A 24,934-nucleotide genomic window follows, 5' to 3' on the forward strand; every position below is an offset into this window, starting at 1 on the left:
AGGCAGAGGCAGGTGGATTGATTTGAGTTCAAGGCCAACCTGGTCTACAAAGCAAATCCAGGACAGTCAAGGCTACACTGAGAAACCCTGTCTTCAAAAAACCCCAAAAATAAATAATAAAAGCATGTCACAAATTTGAGAGGAGTAAGGGACAGTAGTACATGGGAAGGTTTGGAGGGAGAAAGGAGAAGGAGGAAATTATGTAATTATGTTATAATCTCAAAAAATTGTCTAAAAAACATAAGAATAGCCAGGCGGTGGTGGTGTATGCCTTTAATCCCAGCACTTGGGAGGCAGAGGCAGGTGGATCTCTGTGAGTTTGAACCCAGTCTGGTCTACAAAGAGAGTCCAGGACAGCCAGGGCTGTTACACAGAGAAATCCTGTCTCGAAAAACAAACAAAAAAGAATAATGCACCAGTGAGGATGTGGAGGAAAGTGACTATTTTCACAGTTTTATTTTGTCTTTTGGAGACAGGGTTTCTCTGTGTAATAGCACTTGCTGTCCTCTGCTCTGTAGACCAGGTTGGTCTGGAAGTCAGAGATGCACTGGCCTCTGCCTCCCAAGTGCTGGATTAAAGGCATATGCCACTACTGACTGCCCACTTTATTTTCATACTATTACTGGAAATATAAATTAGTGGAGCCATTATGGAAAACAGTTGATTTTATGTAACCATACACAATCATATATATAATGGAAGTAGAAGTCTGTTTCTACTTTGTGTGTGGACTTACTACTTTCCAATACGTGGATTGTCAACACCCACACCCATGGTGTATCTTATCTAGTGGCAGGACAGGCCTGATGGGGGAGGGGAGGGTGGAGAAAATAGAGGGCAGGGAGGAACTGATGGTGGGCAATCTGCTTAACATATAATATACAAGAAAAAGGATAATTAAAAAAAGTTTTAAGGGGCTGGAAAGATGGCTCAGTGGTTAAGAGCACTGTCTACTCTTCCAGAGGTCCTGAGTTCAATTCCCAGCAACCACATGGTGGCTCACAACCATCTGTAATGAGATCTGATATCCCCTTCTGGCGTGCAGGCATTCATGCAGGCAAAACACTGTATACATAATAAATAAATCTTTAAAAAAAAAAAAAACCCAACCTAAAAAAGTTTTAAACAATATGGAGGCTCCTCAAAGAAACTGAAAGTATAATTGCGTTTCATGCCTGTAATCACAGCAGTCAAGAGACTGAACCTGGTAAAAAAAATTTTTTTCTCTAAGGGAATTCCTCCCTTTTTTTGTTTTTCAGAGACAGTATCTGATACTACACCTTCGGCTAGCCTCAGATACAACCCCCAACAACCCCAATTCAGTTTGCCAAGGGAGCTGCACAGCTCTCTTCCAGATAGGTTTTTGTCTGGTTTGATTTTCCTTTTTTGTTTTTGTTTTTGTTTTGTTTTGTTTTTCGAGACAGGGTTTCTCTGTGTAGCCTTGGCTGTCCTGGACTCGCTTTGTAGACCAGGCTGGCCTCGAACTCACAGTGATCCGCCTGCCTCTGCCTCCCGAGTGCTGGGATTAAAGGCATGCACCACCATGCCCAGCTCTGATTTTGCTTTTAAATCAAGAGTTTATGTGTAGTTTAGGCTAGCCTGGAACTGTCTGTCTAGACGTGTGATTCTTCTGTCTCAGTCTTAGTTTTCTGAATGCTTGCCACCATGCCTGTTTCTTAAAGGAGAGCGACAGAGAGAAAGAGAATGAGAGAGGGGTGAATGCACGTGTGCTTCCATGCAGACGGGAACTCCTGTGTGTGAGTCCACATGTGCATGCGTATGGATGCCCAGGCTGAACCAGAGCTTGCCATTTTGGTTATTTTGGCTAGCCAGCTTACTCCAGGGAGTCCTTGTCTCTGTGTTAGGATTAAAAGTTGGCTTCACGGTCATCCATGTTTTCCCCTGAATTCTGAGGGGAATGGTTTTACTCCCTCCACTCTCTCCCAAGCTCAGAAGAGATAACCTTCCCCCCCCCCCTCTCAGACACAGGGTTTCTCGGTGTAGCCCTCCCTACCTGCCTCTGCCTAAGGTATGCATGACCACTTCCAGGCTTTTCTTTTCTTTTTTAGATAATTATTAATAGGAGTGAGTGCTGAGATGGCACACCTGGTGAAAGTGTTTGCCACCAAGCAGGAAGACCTGAGTTTAATTGTTGGAACTAATGTGATGGGAGAACCAGCTCCCATTAGCTGTCTCTATCCTCCACAAGCATGTACTACCTAGTATAAATAAATGTAATACATTTTAAGTCCTAAACACACATACACAAAATATATATGTTAACTAACTGACTCATATGTTGAACACATTTCAATTTATCATATAGTATATCATAAATACATAATTTGCCAATTTAAGAGATAGGGGGCCACACAAGGTCAATTTCTAGGTGTCTAGAATTTAAAAGAAGAAGAAGAGGAGGAGGAAGAGGAGGAGGAGGAGCATGGACTAAGGAGAGTTCCTGTTTAAGGGATATAAGGCTTCTGCTTGGGGTATTGGGAAAGTTCTAGAAACAATGGCAAGAGAATATAGTTACAAAATATTTTGAGTGCTACAAAAATATAGACTTAGATACACTGATGGCTCAGCAGTTAGTGTGCTGCACTTTCAGAGGATCCAAGTTCAGGCTCCACCCCCGTATCTGGTGGCTCAACTGTTTGTAACCCCAGGGGGATCTGCTGTCTCTGCCACCTGTGCTCACATGTACATACCCAAACAAACATGTAATTAAGGGCTATTAAAGTCAATCTTTAAAATAAGGTTAAGGGGTCGGGGAGATAGCCCAGTTAGTAAACTGCTTACCACATAAGTGGATCTTCACAACACATAAAAAAACAAAAAACATTAGCCAGGCGTGGTGGCACACGCCTTTAATCCCAGCACTCAGGAGGCAGAGGCAGGCGGATCACTGTGAGTTCGAGGCCAGCCTGGTCTACAAAGTGAGTCCAGGATGGCCAAGGCTACACAGAGAAACCCTGTCTCGAAAAACCAAAAAACCAACAAAACAAAAAAACAAAGCTGGGCATGGCTAGGCACGGTGGTGCTCACCTTTAATCCCAGCACTTAGGAGGCAGAGGCAGGAGGATCTTTGAGTTTGAGGCCAGAGAGTGTTTAGGGCAGCCAGAGTTACTCAGAGAAATCCTGTCTCAAAGTAAAACAAAAACAAAACCCACTGAACAAAACAACAAATACATATCAACACTGGCAGTTTTCGGGATAGACAGACAGGAGGGTCCTTGGAATTTGCAGTTGTGTTGCAAGATGCCAGGGAGGAGGGCTCTGACCTCCTGACCCTGAGAAATGGACTCCAGCTCCACTGTGTCCTCTTCCCAGGACAGGGCTAGAGGGGACCACAGGCACCTTCTTTTTCCATGCCAGGTCTAGTACCTCGGCTAACACAAACATCTCTGCTCTTCCTCCTTTATCCTTTTTACACTCTGACCTTTCTGAAGACCAGAAGTAAAGCAGGAGGTGGAGAGAGGCTATGTTCTAGAACGTTCCCTGGTCTTTGGGTGGTTCTATTTCTGGAGGGTTCGGGGGAAAAAGTTTCAAGACAGTTTCTCTGTGTAGCCTTGGCTATCTTGGACTTCCTTTGTAGACCAGGCTGGCCTTGAACTTACAGCGATCTGCCTGCCTCTACCTCCTGAGTGCTGGGGTTAAAGACGTGTGGCACCATGCCATGCCCAGCTTAGGTGGCTCTAGTTTCATCTTCTTCCATTGGCCTCACAGCTCTCACCTTGCAGGTCTGCCAGGCTATGCCACACTGAGGCTTTTTTAAAATTTAAAAAAAAAAATTTTTTTTTTTTTTTTTGAGACAGGGTTTCTCTGTCTTGGCTGTCCTGGACTCACTTTGTGGACCAGACTGGCTTTGAACTCACAGCACTCTGCCTGCCTCTGCCTCCGGAGTGCTGGGATTAAAGGCATGTGCCGCCACTGCCAGGCTGCCTTTTTGTTTATTTTATGGAGAACATTGAATGACAAGGAAGGAGCCCATTTAATAACCAGTCTAGGCTGTACCACTGTCCTCAGGTCTCCTCAGAAGGAAGAAACCACCAGTAAATGGGTATGTAGAAATGGTGCCTTTATTGGTGCTGTCTCAGGGGCAGGCCGGCCCTGTGTCATGGACCCACCACCCCTGGCTCCTATCCTCAGGAGGCCTAGCTCACCCTTTCCACAGCGGGGCTGGGTAGGAGCTCCAGACTCAGGCCTTTGCACCTATGGGTACATTGATTACAGTGTTTCAGGAAAGGTCCTGAGCTGCCCTCATGCCCACTTCTGGGTTGGCTGCCAAGACAGTAGAAGGTGACTAGTGAAGAGTGTGGTTGGCATAGAGGGACAAGTAGGGCTCTCAAGTAACACCAGGTTATCCTCAGGGGTAGCGCTCCAGTCTGCATCTGCCCTGGCAGGACTGGCTAAGGCACAGTGGCTGGGCTCTGTCATGGTATGTGCTGGAATCCCGGGGATCTGACTCTGTCAGGACATGTAGCTGGGCTGACAGTACATGAAGCTATTTTTTACGCCGGGGGACCCAGGAGTCACTGCTGTTGCTGTTGGGAGCCAGGCCAGCCCGCTCAGAGGTAGCTCTGGAATCCTTCTTGGGAGTTTGCTTGCGTCTTTCCTCTCTAGCCAGTTTTGAGGACTGGAGTGGGCGGGGAGCCAGTAGGGTCCGCATGACTCGGATAGTCACCACTGCCCCCAAGAGCCCCCATAGCAGGATAGAAGGCTCCAGAGGAGACAGCTGCATCCGCACCCAGTTCAGCGTCTGAGCTAGGGTACTGCTGGGGCTGCGGGTCCGGGGTGGACTCTTATCCTATGGAGACAAAACCGAGAAAAACCCACGAGGTTTACACCTGCAACAGGCAAACACCCTGCTACCTCTCACCAGTCCAGCGGACTCCTTCATACCTGAAGCCCAAACTGTTGGAGCAGCGTCTCCAGCGTTGGGTCCCCCAGGGATACAGGTGGGAAGAATTCTTCTACCCACTGGCGGTGCCACCACTGGCTGTAACAGAATGATAGTCACTATGTGGCTATAGCCCAGGCCCTGGCACCCCATCCACCACTGCAGGCTTACTTTTGCTCCCCGGGCTGTGAGAACCAGTACTTATAGCGCTGGGCCCGCAGGTAGGTGGGTGGCCGCTCATGAAAGGGATACTTGGCAACCTGGTTCTGGACCAGCCGGATCACTGCGGCAGGGGAAGAGAGCTTACTGTGGCTCTGAACTTGTCCTTTCCTTCCCAGCCCCTTTCCCAGACTATCCCTCACCTGGCTCCTTGCCCTGCAGGAGACGGAGCACCAGGCTGGTGAACCAGGGGCTGTGTGTATGTGGGCCAAGGGCTGCAAACCACATCTGCCAATCAAGGCGCGGCTGATGGGGGATCAGGAAAGGGGGTGGTTGACTCACATTCCCGGGTTTGTACATGAATTCAATCTCCTGATAGATGGACATAACGTTAGCTGGGAAGGCTGGACCTGGGTCCCTTCACCCCCACATCCTTTGAGAGGGCTCACTGTCCAATGGTGTCCGTCATAGCTGCCCTCCAGCACCACTTCAGGCCGCCCACCCAGACCAGTCATCCGACGGAAAAGGCCGTATGAGTTGGCTAGCTGGAGATGCTCCACGGAACTGAACAGGCGATGAGCTCCAGTCCAGAGACGCCCGTGGGTCTCAGGCTCCATGTAGGAGTAAGGTACCTGCAGGCAAGCAGGCCACAGTTCAGTCCTGCCCCATCTTCCCCCAACCCCATTCTCCACAGGGTTACCTACTAGGCTGATCAAGAACAAAGCCACTGTGGCGGTGCCCAGGATGGAGAGCTGGATACTGGCAAAGAACTTCCGCAGCCATCCTTGTACATGAATCCACCTGGGGACATGGGGCCCGTGTATGGTCAGGCCTTATCTGAACACAGCCTCCTCTCCACTGCCCTCAGGTATATACACACCTCCAGAGGGCGATAAGCAACTCCCAGGCCAGGGAGGCTGCCCCCAGCCACACAGTAGGCAGGGTTACCATCTTCAGCCACTGGGAGAACTGGTGGAAGGTGAAGGCTGCCAAATAAGGGGGGGGGGAATTGTGATTAGGGGCTCACCCAGCCCATTTCCTTAGACCCCCTCCCCAAGTTGGCACTCACTGGTTTTAGAGACGATGATATCCTGCTGCCAATCAACCTCCAGGCCAAAGTAGTGCACGGTGCCATAGGCCAGCAGCCCATAGACAGTCAGCTCCAGCAGCAGGGACAACATGGTCAGCAGGGTCTTGGGCCAGGCTATGGGTATGGACAGTCACAAGTTGGCTGAGGATCTACAGCTAAGGGGCTGGGGTGGAGGTGGAAAAGGGGTTCTTGGGAAAAACCAGGCAGATGACATCAGTCTGGTTGTTATAACAGGATGACACTCACAGGTGTGCATCTTCTTGTGGTACCTGTGGCCAGGCTCTGCAGACAGGTGACGGTCATCCAGGAGGGCAGTGGTGAGTACCAAGGTTAGCAGGTTGAAGAAATTATAGTTGCCAGTAATGATAATCAGGATTTGCAGTAATGCCTGCACGGGAGGCCTGCAATCAGATCTATGGAGGGCTCTTCTTCCTGGGCCCTACTAGCCTGGAGTCTGACATCTTCACAAAGATGACAGCCTTACCGGACGGTACACACCTGAACTGAATAGCAGCACATCTCTGCTTGCAATGCTTTCTCTACAGCACCCATCTACCTAAGCACTCCCAGGCCTGCTCTGGCCCCAACAAGACTCACTGGCCAGCGGTGATGTCCATACTCTACCCACCTGAGCATAGAAGGCAGCCAATCGTAGGCGGCGAATGGGGGCAAAGAACAGAGGGGGAACTGCAATCTCGATGAGGAAGGTGGCCACCACGCTGAGCTTGTGCAGCCAGACAGGCAGGTGGTGGGCAAACCAGGCAGCTGGTGTGGGCAGGCACTGTGTCTCATAGTGGTAGGTGAGGGCTGCAGGTAATGGGTTGGAGGTCAGGGCTGCTTAAGAGCTTCCACACCACCCCAGCTCCAGGCCCAGGCCCTCACCAGTGAGTCCCCACCACGCAGGACAGCGGCTGGTCAGCTTGACTACACCAGAGGCGAACATGAGTCGGAACAGCAGCCAGCGCACGAGCCAGAATGGGAGGTCCTCATGGAGTGAGGCGCCTGCTAATCCACCCTGGGGGACCTTGTGCTTGGATGGCTGCCTCAGTGGGGCTACCAGTATAGCCAGGAAGCCCGTCTCCAGCAGCAGGGAATCCCTACAAGGAGAGGAACTATTATAAAGGGTTTTTCCCTATTAAGGTTGCTTCCCTCCCAGGCTCCTCCCAGGAGAGGCAAACATCCCTGCCCAGCCTCAGGCAGCACTTGGCCCAGGAAGTCACTCACCACTGGAAATAAAGGAACACTTGGCCCACCTGTAGGGAGAGGAGCTGTTAAGAGAGCCATTGTGTTTCTGCTGCATGAGGTGACACAGAGCAGGTGGATTAGACACAGGCTGAAGTTCTAAGGGTCTCACTTGCCTGGCACACTGATAGGTAGGCAGCCCAGAGCAGCAGGTAGATCAAGGGATGTCGCAGGGAGTTCAGGAGCAGGGCACCCAGGGCTAGCACGGTGCCCAATAGAGTCAGTAGATCCAGACCCTGGGCAGTATCCAGCCCCAGTTTTGGTGCCTCCCACAGCAGCGTTGGTCTTTCCCACAGCTGCTGCCACCGACCCTTGCCTTGGGGCCGCAGTGTTCTTCGAGCAGGAAGGATGCCCTCTGGGCCATAGAGGCCTGTGGGAGGGCATGGCAGGGCCAGGTCTTAGATACTGCCTTCCTAAACTAAATCCATCCGAAGTTAGGTCCTGAAGGTGCCCACCACCAATCAGCTCCAGGAAGGCAGGCGCCCTATTGTTAGAGTCTCCAAATGCTCCCCCCCTCCCCCGCCTCCCGCACCCCTGCATCCCAGGTTGTGCCTGCAGATGTTCCCACCCCAGGTAGGGCTTGCTCTACCAGATGCTCTCTCAAAGTTAGGAATTGTTGACCCCAACCTCATGTTCAGGAGACTTGACTCTGGGTCTGCAGCTTCCCCCAAGCAGAGCCCAATTCCTCTCCTACCTGCCCCACAGAGTCTAGGTTGAAATCTGCTACCTACACTCCCCTCGGGGTTCTACCCTGACCCTAGATAAGAATCCTAATAGTTACGGAAACCCTAACTATGCGCACCTTTCTCTCGCCCGCCCAGCCCCCAACTCTTCTTGCCTGCAATACACAAACTATCGCCCCCTAGCCCCGCGTACAGAGAGGCCTGGACCTCACAAGCGCCGCAGAGAGCTCACATGCAGCAAGGCGAAGAAAGGGATGATATACCACGTGTGAGTGTTCCACCCTCGGCACCCTCACCTGGGATCTGGGTGTAGAGGGACGCAAAAGCGAACAAGTAGACTGCGGCCACACCCTGCAGGAAAAGCTGCTGTGGCACCCGGGAGCTCGCCATGTCCGCTACGCGGTCCTCAAAAGCAGTGCCACCGCTACAGCCCCGCCTCAGGCCCACGCCCCAGTCGGAATCCGTCCGGTTTGGCCACGGAGCTCCACCCAGTGCCAAGCAAATCCCGGTTTACTCGCCCAGAAACTTAGTCTCTTCGAATGCTCCTGGGCCCGCCCCAAACGCGCAGCCACGCCTTTTGCGTAGGCCCCGCCCCCGGCTAGGGCCGCCTCTTTTCCTCCTGTGCTTCCATTTACCTCTTCAAAGATGGGCCCGCGTTACGTCATAGGTGTGCGCGTCGCGTCCTGTGTACGTACTTCCTGGGCGGGAACGCCAAAATGCCGCCAGAGCCAGTAGCTGGTTAAACCTGTTGTCCCTATCCGGAGCCAGTGTACGGTCCCGGGCCTCTAGTCCCTGTCTGGACATGGAGGATGTGGAGGTGCGCTTTGCTCACCTCTTGCAGCCCATTCGGGATCTCACTAAGAACTGGGAGGTTGACGTGGCGACACAGCTGGGCGAGTATCTGGAGGAGGTGAGGGCGGCGGGGGAATGGCACCAGCCTGGGGACCCAGGCTGCACTGCCACTCTCCGCCTCCAGGTCTGTAGCCGTCTGGTGTTTTGTCTTTAGTCTTGTTTCTTTACTCCCCCAACTCCAGTCTGCCTCGGGAAACTTTGTTCAGTTAGATTATCCTGGCGCTGTCAGTTTCAAGTCTCTGCCGATTAGTGAAAATTGTAATCGATTTAGTTGGTGATAATTTTATCCAATGAATATATTATTTCCATTTTCTTTGAGGAGTGCAATACGTTAGGAAGCATAATTTTTGTTTTGTTTTTGCAATGTTTAGGAATTGACCTAGGATTTTGTACAAGTTTGGCAAGCGCTCTACCACTAGCCTTTTTAATTTGGGAGGGGGGTTTCGAGACATGGTTTCTCTGTGTAGCCTTGACTATCCTGGACTCGCTTTGTAGACCAAGCTGGCCTCGAACTCAGCGATCCGCCTGCCTCTGCCTCCCAAGTGCTGGGATTAAAGGCGTGTGCCACCACCGCCCAGCTGCCTTTTTAATTTCTTTTTCCTTTTTGTGCCCCCTTTCTCCTTGGTGGGGGGGGGGGGCAGGCCAAGGCAGGCCTTAAACTCGAAATCTTCGTGTCTCAGACACCTGATTATTTGCGAATACTGATCGACCCTACTGTGTGTGGACTCTTACTGTATTGGAGAGGTCTGCATCCGGAAGGGATTTCCTAGCTTAGACCTCAAGCTCCGCCCACGTCTCCTCCCTAGAGTAGAGCGACGCACCCACACCCGGGCCTCTTAACTTGAGCCAGCTCTGTCCTAAAGGATCCGCCCTTGGTTTGTGCTGTAGTCTAACCTATAACATTCTATGCTAACAGTTTTAGCTGCCGTGTCTAGGTCCTCGGTTTGTGCCTTTTCACTCCTTAACCCAACACAATCGGAATCCATTACTGAATAGTTATAGATCTGTCTTGAACAGTAGCGGTGTTCATCTTACAGAATACAAGAGACACTGGAAATGTCTTGCAATTAATACAGTTGGGGAGCATTTGTTGGTCTGATCATTTCTATTCTGAAACAGTACTGTTAAGATTTCTATTTCACTGCTTCTTTTTTTCCTCACTTAAGTGTTGAGCTACTCGGGGTGGAGCCTTCTTTCCCTTAAAAATAGAAAATCTTACTTGTGTGATTTTTAAAATATAGGTTTTCAACCCTATGTGCTGGGATACACCCATACTGCTCCTCCTTGTAAGCTGTCCCAGTGTTGCCTCCAAATCTGTTTGTTCTAGCCACTCCTTTGGCATGTGCTGGGATGTTATATACGCTCTTGGGTTTTATTTAATGTGGAGCTTTTGACTGCTGGTCCACATTCTAGCTCTCTATTTTGGTATAGAGTTTTACTGTATAACTAACGGTGAAAATTAAGAGATGTAGTAAGGCCTCATATCCCACGCCAACTTTATCTATGGAGTCTGTCGATTATGTTGCCAGAATGTTCCTTAAGTTCGTCTGTTCCTCCATTATGTCTAGGCCTATTACACCTAGATATTTAAAACCTTCCCATCCAAGTTCCTAGATTGGGCGCCATCCAGCAGTAAGAATTAAAACTGGAGAGAGAAATGGGGTGTAGTGAGCTGGAGAGATAGTTCATCACTTCAGAGCACTGGCTGGTCTCCCATAGGACCCAGGTTCAATTCTAAGCCTCCACAGGACACATAAGAACTATCTGTAACTTCCAGGGCATCCAATGCCTTCACCTGGCCTCCACTGGCACCAAGCACACAAGTGGTGCACAGAATTGATGCAAGCAAAACACCCACTTAATGTTTTAGAAATGTAAAATGATTGCCAGAGAGGTGACTCTGGTTAAGAGCACTTGCTGCTCCTGCAGAGGACCTGGGTTCGGTTCCCAGAACCAAATCATGCAGTTCACAGCGGCCTTTAACTCTCAGGGGTTCTAGGACCGCATTCTGGTTCTGTGGACCCCTGCAAGCACACGGCGCACATAAATCAAGCACATGCACATCTTTGGGGGGAAAATTATAGTCAGGCCACAACATTGGTTAGTTTAAAGCCCTTGGGGTTTTCATTGCATGTGTTGCTCAGTAGTTTTTGCTTTACCCATGAGTATTCTGTACCTCTGTACCTCGTGCGGGTTTTTTGTTTTTGTGATTTTGACTTTAAAAATTAAAAGTAGTGTGTGTGTGGGTACATGCATGCCAGTGTGCTTGTGGAGGTCAGATGGCAACTTGTGGGAGTCTGTTCTTCTACTGTGGAGGTACTGGGAACTGAATTAGGTCACCAGGCTTCATGGCAGTGTCATTTATCCACTGAGCCAGCTCACTGGCCACAGGCTTCATGTGTGGTAGGCAAGTGCCCTGTCACTAAGCCACACCTCAAGATGCTCTCCATTGTTGCTATGGTTGTTTTGAACAGTCAACCTATGGCATCCCGTGCTTGTTCTTGGCTGAAGGGTATTTGTAATTTCTTGTCTTACTAGTGACTCTTCTACTTACAGCTGAGTCTTTTTCATCCTTTAAGTCTTTTATTATTTATGTATTTATTGTATTTTGGCTTCTCAAGAGGCAGGTTTCTCTGTGTAACCCTGGCTGTTATGGAACTCACTCTGTAGACCAGGCTGGCCTCAAACCCAGAGATCCACCTGCCTCTGCCTCCCTAGTGTTGCGATTAAAAGTGTGCGCCGCCACGTCCGGCCCTCATCCATTAAGGCTTAAGTGTCAGCTGACCATTTAAAGTAATTCTTTCTGTTACAACACAATGTCACAAGCTATTCTTCAGCTTGCTTGCTTGTTTGTGGTCTGTCTCCACCCCACAGGGTAGAGACTACGTATATGCTTTCTTCTCCTTTGTAGAATAACTGACACATAGTAGGTGCAGGATAAATGCATATTAAATGAACATGTGATCTGATGATCAACTTGCCCTGCATAGTTGGCCGAGAACTGCCAAGAGCAGTGTTAGGAAGGAGGTCACACTGTGGAGTCAGTTTTCCTAAAAGGGTCTGTTAAATTTGCTTCCTGGGTTGACCAGCTCTGCTTCTCTACGCTGGGTATATATTACTGTCGTTTCTGTTATCTCAATACTTTTTTTTTTTTTTTTAAGATTTATTTATTATGTATACAGTGCACATTAGATCACATTATAGATGGTTGTGAGCCACCATGTGGTTGCTGGGAATTGAACTCAGGACCTCTGGAAGAGCAGTCAGTGCTCTTAACCTCTGAGCCATCTCTCCAGCCCTGTTATCTCAATACTTGATAGTGAAGTGGAGGTAGGAGGGTCAGTTCAAGATCATTTTTGGCTGCAGAATAAATTTGAAGCTAAGCCTGAGCTATATGAGACCTGTTTCAAAATTCAAATAACAACAAAACGGCTCCTTTGTATCTCCTGACACTTTGCTACTCGGCCACTGGTGCTGTCTATGCTCTCTGTTTGTTATCCATACAGTTACCAGAGTGTTCTAACATACCTTATGGTATTACATTATTTATTCATTTATTTATTGTGTGCCAATAACCACCTTAAAGTTAAAAAAAAAAAAAAAAAAAGGATGGCAAGCAAAGAATAACTTACGCTTTGATAAAATTCCTGCTCTTGAGGCAGAGGCAGGTGGATCTGTGAGTTCGTGGCCAGCCTTGTCTAAAAAGCGAGTCCAGGACAGTCAAGGCTACGCAGAGAAACCCTGTCTCGAAAAACAAAAACAAACAACAACAAAAATTAAACAAAATTCCTGCTCTTTAGGGAGTATGGGTGTCAAAGTAGGAATCACATTGTTGGGTATTATTTGGCCTAAGCACTGTTTCTTTCTGTTTTATATAAACCAATGTAATCTTTACAACAAAAACTGAAATAGTCACTAGAGAGATTAATGAAAAGCCGGACATCACAGCTGATAGTGGACAAAGCAGACCTCTTCCCACCCACCCCCACCCCCGCCTGTATCTGTGTTGTCACAAACAAATATTAGAGTGGAAAGAAAAACTTAGGATACTATAAAGGCTCTGACTGAGGGACCTGATTTTATTTGAGGTAAAAAAGGAGTTGCCATATCTGATGAGATGAAACATTCTATGTACTTGCCTCCGGGGAAGGCATAAAAGTGTAGCTCACAGGGAAAGGATGGAAGCTGGAAGAAACTGGTGAGTTTAGAGACCTCCCTTGGAGGCCTTGTTTAGAATTTCTGGTTTTCTTCAGGTTTTCTCCAAGTGGCAGAAAACCTATAAAGAACAGACAGGAGAAGACTGGGGGTCTGGAGGAGCCCTGTTAGAGGTTAGGCTGGCCTAGGGCAGCTGCCACTGGACAGGAAGCTGAAGTGGTACGGGCTGTTCCCAGGTTGAACTGGCTGGTGAGCGAAAGAGCAGAGGAGCCCAGATCATTCTGTTTCTGGGCATAAGTGGGGCTGCTTGGAGTCCAGCATGGACTTGTTGATGTGATACCTGTTTATAAAAATCTGGATAGTCAGCTGGGTGTGGTGGCGCACACCTTTAATCCCTGCAGAGGCAGAGGCAGAGGCAGGGGGATCGCTGTGAGTTTGAGGCCAGCCTGGTCTAGAAAGCAAGTCCAGAAGAGCCAAGGCTACACAGAGAAACCCTGTCTCGAAAAACAAAACAAAAACTTGGATAGTTGAATAAGACAGTTTGGGCAGTAGTAAGAGTGTCTGCAAGAAACCTGAGTTCAATCCCCAATACCTTGAAGAACAGTTCTGTGGGGTGTCTTGATTTTTTTTTCTAAGACCCTCAATAGGTATTTGTAAATGGAACCCCAGAACCTCAGGAAGAAAGCTGTTCTGAGGATAGGTTTGGCAATTGTTGACATAAGTGTGGCTCATAGCTTGACCAGGGAGGGACAGATGCACATGGCATCCATCTGTCCATCCCTGTTCAAGGGGAAAAAAAATAATCAAAACACTGGTTAAGAGCCAAGGCTCACAGAGGCCAAGGAGGATTGCAGAGGGAGAGCTGCTTACGCCACCCATTTCCTGTCTCTGCCTGGGTAGGTACAATGTGGACTGCTGATGAGAGCTGGTATGCAGCTTTAACCATCATGGTCAGTATCCTTTGGGCACCTCCCTCTTCCAAAATACTTGGTTTCCAAGGATCTAGGAAGCAGGGGACTCACAAAGGTGTACCTTTCCTCTAGAAACAGCCAGAGGCAGCTGGCAAGCTCTAGAGTAGGCTAGGAGTTATCTGTGCTTGTGGGTGGTGGACTGAGCTGCCCTGGGAGGACGTGAGCATAGGCTTCTCCTGTACTGCTGTCTTACTGCCTTTGAGACTGTCTCACTATGTAGCTCAGGCAGACCTTGAGTCCTGCCTCCGTCTCCCACCTGCTGGCATCACAGGCATGCCCACCAAGTCCAGCTCACTGATGTTCTTTCCTACAGCTGGACCAGATCTGCATTTCTTTTGACGAAGGCAAAACCACAATGAACTTCGTCGAGGCAGCACTGTTGATCCAGGGCTCAGCCTGTGTCTACAGTAAAAAGGTGGGTTCCACGGCAGCTCATGTCTGTGCTTCAGGGTTGAGCTCCTTCCAGGGCAGCAGCACGATACAGATCTGCGACTTGCCTGCACCATAGGTCACACTTCATTACTCTCAATGCCAGAGAAACTGGGGGTTTATGGTTTGCTTTTTTGAGACACATCCCATGCATCCCAGGCTGATCTCAAACATTGTGCGTGCATATCAGAGGAAAATAACCTTGAACTTCTGATCCCTTTGCCGCTGTCTCCTGGAGTGACAGGAGTATGACAGGTGTATATCACTGTCCAATTTTTGGAGTCTTTAGGGCAGGGTCAAAGGTAAGGCTTTGTGCATGCTAGGTACATGCTTCACCAAGCAAGCTGTATCTCCAATCTGTTAGGTTTTGAGTTAGGGTTTATTAGCTCAGACTGGCCTTGAGCTTGCTCTGTGTTTGGATAGCAGACGTGATCTGCAGTGCCAAGGTAAATTTGAGTTCCGAATGGTTCAGTTGGCAGAAGTGCTGTCTAAACACGAGGACTGAGCTTGGGCCCTCAGCACCCACATAAAGATCCAGGTGTGACTGTGCATCTGACCCTAGCACTCCTGCTCTATCTTTGTCCTCACAGCATCTGACCCTAGCACTCCTGCTCCATCTTTGTCCTCACAGCATCTGACCCTAGCGCTCCCGCTCCATCTTTGTCCTCATGGCAGCCTTATCTCCTCTCTCTGCTCCACTTGGGACCCGCCTCAACTCAGGCATACATCACCACGCCCGGTGTCTCCTGCCCAATTATTGGCTGTTGGACTTTTTGTTGACCAGAGATGATGGAGGACAATTTTTAAATAACATTGAGACAGGGCTATTACTATTCTTCAATAGTAATGACAGTGCCCATGTCCAGACTGTTCTGTGCCCGAACTCTGGGCACAAAAATCAGCATCTGAATGCACAGTGACAAGACCAACCCCTAAGAGGAGACCAATAAGAAGCAAGTGAAAATCCAGAGGTGGCAGCACACCCTTTAATACCAGGCAGAGGCACGCAGATCTCTGAGTTTGAGACCTGGCTGGACCACTAATTGAGTTCCGGGACAACCAGGTTTACACAGAGAAACCCTAGTCTCAATCAAAAAGAAGGAAAAAAAAAAAAAAGAAGAAGAAAAAGAAGCAAGTGAAAGATCTGTCAGACAGGTTCACCATAGGCCTCCTGTTGAGACAGCCATCAGAGACTCATGGCGCCTTCCTGTGAATGCGGTTGCATAGCTAGGAGGAGGAGCTGCAGCTGGCCTTGGGGTGCCGGGCATAAGAGCAGTGGGTACTATATGTGAGGGTTCTGGTCTGTGGGGGTGTGTGCCAGGAGCTGTCTGAAGCATGATGGGCACCCATTGGGACATGGTCGTGACCTATGTCAAGGAGGCTGTGTGGACTATGGGACAAGGGAGTGATAGAAACCTCAGCTGTCAAAGTAATTCTGATTAGACTGACTTGATTTGAGAATTATTATCATTATAATTGTTGTTGTATGTGTGTGCCCTGTGCATGTGTATGTACATGAATGTGGAACCCTAAGGTTGATGTCTTGTGCCTTTAATCTCTTTCCACTTTCTGTTTTTGAGACCGGGTCTCTCACTTAACCTGATGCTCACTGATGCCTTTGGCTGGCTGGCCAGTGAGCTTCAGGGCTCCTCCCGTTTCTGCTACCGGAGCCTTCCCCAGGCTAGGGTTACAAGCATGCACTGCTGTGTTAGGCTTTTTACCATGGACTCAGATTCATGTGTTGGCATGCCAGGTACTTATGTGTGTGGTTGTGTGTGCCTGAGTACAGGCACCGAGGCCTGGGTCGCCGGAGTCCCCTGGAGCTGGACCTGCAGGCGGCTGTGAGTGGCTGCTGTGCTTGCCAGGAACCAGATGCAGGTCCTCTGAAAGAACAGCAAGCTCTCTTAACTGCTGAGCCGTTTCTCCAGCCCCAGAGAATTATTTTTGTGTTTATGTTTTTGTTTGTGTATCTAGTGTGCTTTGTTTTCTGACAGTAGCTAGGCACACAGCCCAGTCTGGCCTTGAGTCTGAGATTCTCCTGCCTCAAGCCTTTGAGTACTGGCTTGTTGTCTTTATTTATTTATTTATTTATTTATTAAATGGAATCTCACACTCTAGCCCAGAACTTTTGTATAGTTTTGGCTGGCATCAAACTCAGTGTAATCCTCCTGCTTCAGCCTCCCATGTGATGGCATATGCCATCACTCTGGGTAGTGGGAGTTACTTAGTAGTAGTCGAATTGGCTTGACTTGTATGGAGATTTGGAGGCGATGGCCAGATCTGGTGTGTACCAGTGTCTAATAAGAAAGGTCCCCTGCCCTAGGCAATGTTTCCAAACAGCATTTTAGACAGGCCCCTCCTTTCCACATCCTTACTGTCTGCCTCTGGTTACCAGGTGGAGTACCTCTATCTGCTGGTGTACCAGGCTCTTGATTTTATTTCTGGCAAAAGGTGAGTATTACAAGTGAGCCAGGACACACGCCTTTAATCCCAGCACTTGGGAGGCAGAGGCAGAAGCAGGTGGATCGCTGTGAGTTCGAGGCCAACCTGGTCTACAAAGCAAGTCCAGGACAGTCAAGGCTACACAGAGAGACACTGTCTCGAAAAAACAAAACAAAACAAAACAAAAAACCCAAAAAGGCAAAAAACCCAAGTGAGCCAGGAGTAAGAGGCTTTCCTCTTCTTAGCTGTGTTCTGTTGGCAGCTTGGGAGGCTCCTGAAGCCTCCCAGGATGCTCTTGGTATGTTTTACTCTCTCAGGCGAGCCAAGCAGCTCTCTCTAGTACAAGAAGATGGGAACAACAGGGCTGTCAACTCAGGGACTTCCTGTGAGATGGAGGAAGAGGTGAGTTGAGTTGGGGCATGTGGCCTGAGCCCTGGGTACTTGTCTGGTCCTGATGCCATGGGTCTGTGCTGTCTCCTGCAGTTCGTGTCACTGGATGACTTCCCGGACTCCCGGGCTAATGTGGATCTGAAAAATGACCAGGCGTCCAGTGTGAGTGTCCTGGCCCTGTGAGGTGGGGATAGCAGTTGGAGTGCTACTCTGGGTAGAATTCCGAGCTCTCCCCTCCCGACCCACAGGAGCTGCTTATCATACCCCTTCTGCCCATGGCCCTGGTGGCTCCTGATGAAGTGGAAAAGAACAACAGCCCCTTGTACAGGTACCAACACGGAGCTAGCATGGGAGAGAAGGGCAGGAAGCCTGCCTGCCCAGGCCTCGGTGACAACTATGTTTTTGCCAACACAGCTGTCAGGGTGAGATCTTGGCCAGCCGGAAGGATTTCAGGATGAACACATGTACCCCTCATCCCAGAGGTTCCTTTATGTTGGATCCAGTGGGAATGTGTCCTGTGGAGCCTGTGGATGTGTATCCCATGCCAAGGAGCCAGAAAGGTAAGGGTTTGGATGTGCGGGCTTAGTGGGGAGGAAGTACTAGAAGTCTCTCTTTTGGCAAACTACTGTTGGGTGCCTTCTACCTGCCATCTCTAGTTTTAGAAGCTGTCTCTCGCCACGTGCTTTTTCCACTTTGAATAGGTTGGCCAGGGCTTCTCTCCCTCATCTTTCTTTTGTACCTTGATTGCCAGCTCGGCTCAGGATTGGGGTCTGGTACCTGGTACCTTAGTCCCAGGCTTGGGGCCTGCTGGGTCCTGCTTTTGGCTGACAATCTAGAGAGGCTCACTGGGCACCAGTAGGGACCCTGACCAGTCTATAATATCTGTCTCCCAGATGCTGAGGAGCAGCCAATGGAAGTGTCTAGGAACGGGAGTCCTGTTTCTGTACTCAACGGCTCCCCAGAGCCAGGTGAGAAGAGAGAGAGAGAGCATCAGGGAGGTAGAGCAAGGTGGGATCTGACTTTGGATGCTCTTGGCTTCCCTAGCCTGTCTTGTCTGCTTCCTGTTCATTGGCTTTTGGGGAACAGGCCTACTAGTAGCAGATACAGTCTTTGTTGGCTCTTGTGCTGGGGCTCAATCTTCAGTGAGATTTGCTTTCCCAGGTCTCTTCTGGGTAAATGTAAATGGCAAAAGACTATCTGGGCTGGGCGATAGCTCAGTTGGAGTAGAGGAGAGATTGGCCTGTCCATTTCTTCTGGGACTTGGCTATGAGCCTCCTACATGGAAACTCCATCACTGCCTAGCCTCTGCCTCATTAGGGCTAACTGGTTTCTTGGTTCCCGCCCAAACACTTTTCTAGAAGGCCCAGTGCTCAGCGGTGGAGATGAGGATGCAGAGGATGTGGCAGAGGAGCCCCCGGAGGCTTCTGCAGAGTCGGCCGAGCCCAGGACCTCACAGCAGGTGGGATGGGGAGATAGTGCCTCCACCACGGGCATCTGCACTCGTGGACACTGACTACTTCCCTACACACATGCTGCAAATGGGGAATCTAGTGCCTCTACCAGGGGCACCTGCACACGTGGACACTGACTGCCTCCCTATACATATGCAGATGGATCTGGTGCCACCTCCCTGGGCATTTGCACATGTGTATACTGTCTCCCTACACATATACAGAAATTTTAAAGTTTTTTATTTTTTATTTTTTAAGTAAAACCAGGCAGGTTCATTAATACTTAGAATCCCTCTACTCTGGTGGCTGAGGCAGGACTGTGAAGAGTTTTAGGCCAGCCTGAGCTATATATTGAGAGCTTGTCTTAAAAGCAAAAAATCCACTCATGAGCTGGGAAGGTGGCTCGGTGGTTAAAACACTTGCTGTGTAAGCACGGGACCTAAGGACCGGGGCTGAGATCCTCAGAAGCCACATAAATTTAGGGTAGGTGTGGCAGCCTGCTTGGAATGCTAGCCCTAAGCAGTAGAGACCGGATGCTCAGAACAAGCTGGCTGGTAGGACTACACGTAGGGTGAGCTGTGGGTTTGTTTGATAGACTGCCTCAGTGAATATGGTGGAAACCACCGAGGAGGACCCTAACATCAGCTGTGGACTTACACATGTGTACAGCCACACTCAAGCGAAAAAAGACATTATGCACATCACACACACTTTACACACACAAAAGGGGAAATTTTTTATTTTAACACCAACCTGCTGTATTTAGGAGGAAACAGTAGCATTTATTAATTCCGGGTAGAGGTTATAGTCTATTATTCACTTTGTTTGGTTTGGGTATTGGAGAGATGGGGTCTCATTTTTATAGTCCAGGCTAATCTTGGACTTGTGTGATCTTCCTGCCTCAGCTTCCCAAATGCTGGGACAAGTACTGAGCTAGCATGCCAGGCTCTTGTGCTCTCCTTACTTGGTCCTTTACTTATATTTATGGTGCTAGCTGTTGTACCCAGTGTATTGTACATGCTAGGTTGGCACTCTACTGTGTACTTAAATCCCCAGCAATACTGTGTTCTGTTTTGTTTGGTTTTTTTCATTTTGTTTTTTTTTGAAACAGAATTTCTCTGCCTGTCCTGGACTCACTTTGTAGACCAGGCTGGCCTCGAGCTCACAGCGATCCTCCTGCCTCTGCCTCCCTAGTACTGGGATTACTGGTGTGCACCATCGTAGCTGGCTGTGATACTGTGTTTTTAAAGGAAAAATTTCCCCATGACTAGTTCTCCTTAGGATTGTTTGTATTCGTGTATGTGGGAGCCAGAGGCTTAAGTTTCATTCCTCAAGAGCTGTCCTGCTTTTCTTTTTTCAAAAAAAGATTCCTTTTTATTTTTCATGTGTGTGAGTAAACGCACATCCATGCATGCATTCATATCTGGTGCCCGTGGGGGCCAGAAGAGGCAGTTAGATCCCTTAGAACTGGATTTATAGACAGTGTGAGCTGCCCAGGGGGTGTTGGGAACCAAACTTGGGTCCTCTGCTGGAGTAGCCAGGCTCTTAACTGATGAACCATCTCTAGTCTCCACCCTGTCTTCTGAGACAAGGTCTCTCACTAGGGCCCGGGGCTCATCTGTTAGGCTAGGCCAGCCGGCCACTCAACTCCAGGAAGCTGCCTATCTCCACCTCCCCAATGCTGGGGCGACAAGTCTTTGTGTTCTGCTTCTGTGCCTGACCAAGACCAAAAGCCCTATAGGAACTGTGCTCAGGCAATTTTTGCTGCAGCCCCTAGCTATAGCCTTCTGAACTTCTAGTGTTCAGGGAAGGACCGTGGGATACTGGAGTACACATCTGTTTGGCCCGCCCAAACCTTCGTGAGCCTTTCTGTAGCAGCCACACTGAGCATTCTTCAGTTATACAGAGGCCCACTGTCTGCTGTACTTCCTAGTGCTTCAGCACCTTACAAACTTGATTCATACGCTGCTCTAGACTGGTCAGATCGGCCAAAGTCTCCAACCTCATCAAGATCACATCCCAGAGCAGTCTCAGGCCACTAGTGAGTCAAGCATTTTAAAAACTCTTCTGTTTACATATTCTGTGTGGCCTGGCAAAGTGGTGTTCAAACACAGCTGCTTTACTCTCAGTCCCCTCAGCAGGGCCTTACCCTTCCTCCACTGTTTTCCATTCCCTGACATTTCTGCGGACCTCAGACAGAGGTAACCAAGTTCCTATGGCTCTGATAAGCCAGTCCTGCTGACTTCCTCCATGTCCCAGGGTTATGCAGCCTTTGCCTTAAGGAGGGTGGGCGGCTACATTGCTCAGACTCTGTCTCCACAGCTGTCAGGCTGACCTTCTCTGATTCCATGTCCCAGGACGACACGAGGCAGACTTGGCAGGCTCTTTCATGAGGGGTGCCTTCCATCACGTTCCATCATGTCCTCCTCACTCATAATAGCCCCATGGGTTCCGAGTTCTTAGATCCCAGGAAGGGCTTCTGAACACGAATCTACTTTGTACTTTATTTTCCTTTCAGCCTCTAAGCTCTAAGAAATGGCAAGTCAGTGGCCCACCTCATCCTCTCATTTACCTGTCAGATCAGAGGCTAGAATGAAAGCTGCTAACTGCATCTCCCTTTAGGGCTGCAATTTCTCCTTTATACAAACAAGTTCTTGCTTGGCCGCCATCTCAGCCTCAGGAACATTTCATACACTACACAGCAATGGCCAAGCAACCTCCTCCGCCCTGAGGCGCTGTCAGACCACACACCACACCTTTTAGCTGTTTTCAGGGCCTCTCCGTATTCCTGTGATGGACCCCACTCCTCAAGCAGGCATGCCACCCCATAGCACATAGAAGACGACTGTCATCCCGACAAACAGTTCCCCTTCATCTTCATTCTGTCACGCCCCTGTTCAGGTGTCAGTTCTGTTGTGTGACATTCTTTTCGGGGAGCTGTGAGCAAATGTCTGCTCGCCCTGTGTAGGGAACTAAAAGCTGGAAACCCGGAGCCGCTGCCCAGGTTGCAGGCAGCTCACCCGGTTGGAGAATACCCTTTCTGGGGCTCAGTTTGCCTGAGAGTCTTCTGCACAGCGTGGCTGGTCTCTGCTTCTGAACCTAAGTGGTTGGGCTGCTGGAGAGCCTTCTCTCGGCAGCCTCTATGTGTATGTTCTCTTGAGGAGGTAGGGATACAGTGCATCTGATCAGTTTTAGATGGTTCCTGAAGCTTTGAGTTATTTCTTGAGCGTAAGGAGCTTCCTTGCAGGGTGGAGTGTTTGACCTCCCCTTAGAAAAGTGGGTCCATCTGTGGGTCACAACCCTTTGGGGGTTGCATATCAGATATTTACATTATGGTCGTAACACTAGAAAAATTAGTTATGTAGTAATGAAAATACTTTTATGGTTGGAAGGTTGAGAACCACTGCCTTAGAACATTCTGTGGTTTCCCTTCCCTTTTCACATCCTATGTCAGAGTGTGAATCTGGGAGGAAGCTGTTAAGCAACATAAGTAAGCACCAGCACACCTGGCTACTCATGTGAATGCTGGGGATTGAACTCAGGTCCTCACTCTAGCAGGCGAGCACTTCCGTCAACACTTCACAGTCTTCTGTAAGGTCTTTAATCTTTGAGTTAGGCCCTGAGCGTGCCCTTGAACCATATGTTATTTTTTTTTTTTTTTTTTTTTAAAGATTTATTTATTTATTATGTACACAGTGTTACACATACATGCCAGAAGAGGGTACCAGATCTCATTATAAATGATCGTGAGCCATGATGTGGTTGCTGGGAATTGAACTCAGGACCTTTGGAAGAACAGCCAGTGCTCTTAACCTCTGAGCCATTTCTCCAACCCACCATATGTTATTGATGCGAGCCTGAGCAGAACTTCTGGGATCTTGAGAGTCTTGAGTGCACAGGGCCCAAAAGAGAGCCTATGGGCTATTTCTTGCAGAGTACCACCTTGCCAAGGGGATACATGCTGCAGGAACGACAAGGGCCCCTGGAACCTGCCCCCCTGCTACAGGTAAGAGATGCCAGGTCCCTGTGCCTTGGTGGGAAAGGCATGTTCACATTACCTGTCCTGCCTTTGCCCTGTTGGCCTTTAGACCTTCAGCACTTCTCCACCATGCAGCTCTGGGGCTCTGATCCTGAGCTGTCACGTGCGGCGGCTCTGGTAGGGAGGGCTTACACTTTCCCCTCCTCAGCTTCTCTCTTGTGTTTTGTGCTCAGAAGACCCCAGACCCCTGGCAGAGCCTGGACCCTTTTGACTCCCTGTCCTCGAAGATCTTCCAGAAAGGTAAGCAGGGTTGGCGGCACCTCACTTGCGCTCCCTTCCTGGGCTGAGGTAATGGGCTGGAGGTGGGTTCTGCTTCCCTTTCCATTGGCTACTCTTGAGGCAGTCCCTCTCTGCCTCCAGGTAAACCCTATTCCGTGCCACCCTCTGTGGAGGAGGCTCCAGGACAGAAGCGCAAGAGGAAGTGTGCCAGCAAGCTGCAGGACTTCCACCAGTGGTACTTGGCTGCCTGTGAGTGAATGTGTGGGCTAAGGTGGCATACCCTTTTTCCTGGGTGCTGTGAGCAGTCCCATCTGTGGACCATTGAGGTTTTGGCTTGGCTCTTGTTAACCACTGTCTCACAGATGCTGATAATACTGGTGGCAGGAGGACTCGGCAGAAGGGCCCAACCTTTGCAGGTGAGGCTGGGATCCTACGTACCTGTTCAGAGAAAACAGTCTTTTCTACTTTCCCCAGCTCTACCCCTTTCCCGCCTGTCAGGGTCACTTGAAGCTCCGGGTGGACAAGGCTGAGCTTGGGTTGGATGGGGAAGCCCCTTAAAAGGTTTTCACCTGCAGACATGGACGTGCTGTACTGGAAGCAGGTAAAAGAACAGCTAGAGACCCTTCAAAAGCTGCGGAGACGGAAGGCAAGTACCCATAGCATTGAGGTCTGAGACCCACAGGACCTGGAAGATGAGTTTCCTCATACATGTTCTTTGGACAGATGACTGAGCAATGGCTGCCCAGGGCCACGGAGGATCTGTGGCCTGTAGAGGAGGAACGCTTGGAAGAGTCCCTAGAAGACCTAGGGGTAGCAGCAGGTACAGCCTTTGATGGTGGCTGGAGGTCGGTGTTAGTACTCTCAGAACCTCCGCTGGCTGGGCAGCTGCCTCTGCTCACCTCTCCCATGCCTCCACAGATGACTTTCTAGAGCCCGAAGAGTATGCCAGGCCTGATGGGGTGATGCCTGAGGAAACTGCTGACCTGGGTAGGCCTGGGTGGGGATCTGAGGTGTGCTGAGGGAGCAAGAGCTGCAGGAGGGCAGATACGTGGCTCCATAGCTGCAGCAGTTCATGGTTGGGCTTTCTAGATGCAGAGGCTATGCCAGAGTCCCTGAGATATGAGGAGCTGGTCCGAAGAAATGTGGTAGGCCTGGCTCACAGAGGTGGGAGCAGTGGGGCACCCTGGGTCCTTCCATGCAAGGGAGAACCCACTGGTCCTTCTCCCCCCACCCCCACTCCACTGGTCCTTCTGTAGGAACTCTTCATTGCCACCTCCCAGAAGTTTGTGCAGGAGACAGAGCTGAGCCAACGCATCAGGGACTGGGAAAATACCATTCAGCCCCTGCTCCAGGAGCAGGTGAGGAGGCACGCTTTCACCAATGATGTCCTTCTACCACAGCCTGGCCTTTGTCCCGAGCTGTCTCTCCATATGAAGCTAACATATCCTCCTCCTGTGCAGGAGCAGCACGTGCCCTTTGATATCCACACCTGTGGGGACCAGCTGGTTTCACAGTTTCCCCGGCTCAATGAGTGGTGTCCCTTTGCAGAGCTTGTAGCTGGGCAGCCTGCTTTTGAGGTGTGCCGCTCCATGCTGGCCTCCCTGCAACTGGTAAGTGGCCTGGGACACAAGGGCTGGGGAAACACCCCTGGACTCCTCATCTCCACAGGCTAACTCCTCATCTCCACAGGCTAATGACTATACAGTGGAGATTACTCAGCAGCCGGGACTGGAGGCAGCTGTGGACACCATGTCTCTGAGACTGCTCACACACCAGCGAGCCCACACACGCTTCCAGACCTATGCTGCCCCATCCATGGCCCAGCCTTGAGTGGAGTGCACTGAGGCAGGGTGGAAGGTAGTATGTGCCTGCAAGTCTTGCTGTGCCCCTAATGTGCAGTGGGGCCACT

At 49.8% G+C, this 24,934-nt stretch overlaps 2 protein-coding genes across 2 annotated transcripts; one reads left to right on the forward strand and one right to left on the reverse strand.

The window, feature by feature from the left end:
• Positions 1–3,914: 3,914 nt before the first annotated feature.
• On the reverse strand, positions 3,915–8,646 carry Lmf2 (lipase maturation factor 2). The gene is made up of 13 exons (XM_051160203.1): positions 8,374–8,646; positions 7,511–7,764; positions 7,377–7,405; positions 7,035–7,249; positions 6,781–6,959; positions 6,399–6,540; positions 6,132–6,266; positions 5,943–6,048; positions 5,512–5,863; positions 5,266–5,434; positions 5,075–5,186; positions 4,906–5,002; positions 3,915–4,810 (listed from the first exon to the last, which is right to left on the reverse strand). Exons 1-13 carry the CDS (start codon positions 8,465–8,467, stop codon positions 4,508–4,510), a joined length of 2,187 nt encoding a protein of 728 aa, XP_051016160.1. The 5' UTR covers positions 8,468–8,646; the 3' UTR covers positions 3,915–4,507.
• A 119-nt stretch (positions 8,647–8,765) lies between these two features.
• Positions 8,766–24,914, forward strand: Ncaph2 (non-SMC condensin II complex subunit H2). The gene is made up of 20 exons (XM_051160207.1): positions 8,766–8,987; positions 14,369–14,470; positions 16,880–16,935; positions 17,244–17,328; positions 17,410–17,478; positions 17,565–17,644; positions 17,731–17,876; positions 18,210–18,284; positions 18,675–18,775; positions 22,702–22,773; positions 22,980–23,046; positions 23,167–23,274; positions 23,388–23,441; positions 23,601–23,671; positions 23,749–23,845; positions 23,944–24,012; positions 24,115–24,170; positions 24,282–24,383; positions 24,486–24,635; positions 24,715–24,914. The coding sequence occupies exons 1-20, from the start codon at positions 8,880–8,882 to the stop codon at positions 24,853–24,855; spliced, it is 1,809 nt and encodes a 602-aa protein (XP_051016164.1). The 5' UTR covers positions 8,766–8,879; the 3' UTR covers positions 24,856–24,914.
• Positions 24,915–24,934: the final 20 nt, after the last annotated feature.

This window comes from Acomys russatus, chromosome 17 (genome assembly GCF_903995435.1).
Source record: "Acomys russatus chromosome 17, mAcoRus1.1, whole genome shotgun sequence".
Lineage (NCBI taxonomy): Eukaryota > Metazoa > Chordata > Mammalia > Rodentia > Muridae > Acomys > Acomys russatus.

Excerpts from the sequence above, each read along its gene's own strand:
- Lmf2 (XM_051160203.1), bottom strand. The coding sequence starts at position 8,467 with ATGGCGAGCTCCCGGGTGCCACAGCAGCTTTTCCTGCAGGGTGTGGCC. Across the intron at positions 6,541-6,780 it reads TGGCTGCCTTCTATGCTCAG|GCATTACTGCAAATCCTGAT; the intron begins GTGGGTAGAGTA and ends CCTCCCGTGCAG. Across the intron at positions 5,003-5,074 it reads TCACAGCCCGGGGAGCAAAA|CCAGTGGTGGCACCGCCAGT; the intron begins GTAAGCCTGCAG and ends ATTCTGTTACAG.
- Ncaph2 (XM_051160207.1), top strand. The coding sequence starts at position 8,880 with ATGGAGGATGTGGAGGTGCGCTTTGCTCACCTCTTGCAGCCCATTCGG. Across the intron at positions 17,877-18,209 it reads CATGCCAAGGAGCCAGAAAG|ATGCTGAGGAGCAGCCAATG; the intron begins GTAAGGGTTTGG and ends TCTGTCTCCCAG. Across the intron at positions 24,384-24,485 it reads AGCCCCTGCTCCAGGAGCAG|GAGCAGCACGTGCCCTTTGA; the intron begins GTGAGGAGGCAC and ends CCTCCTGTGCAG.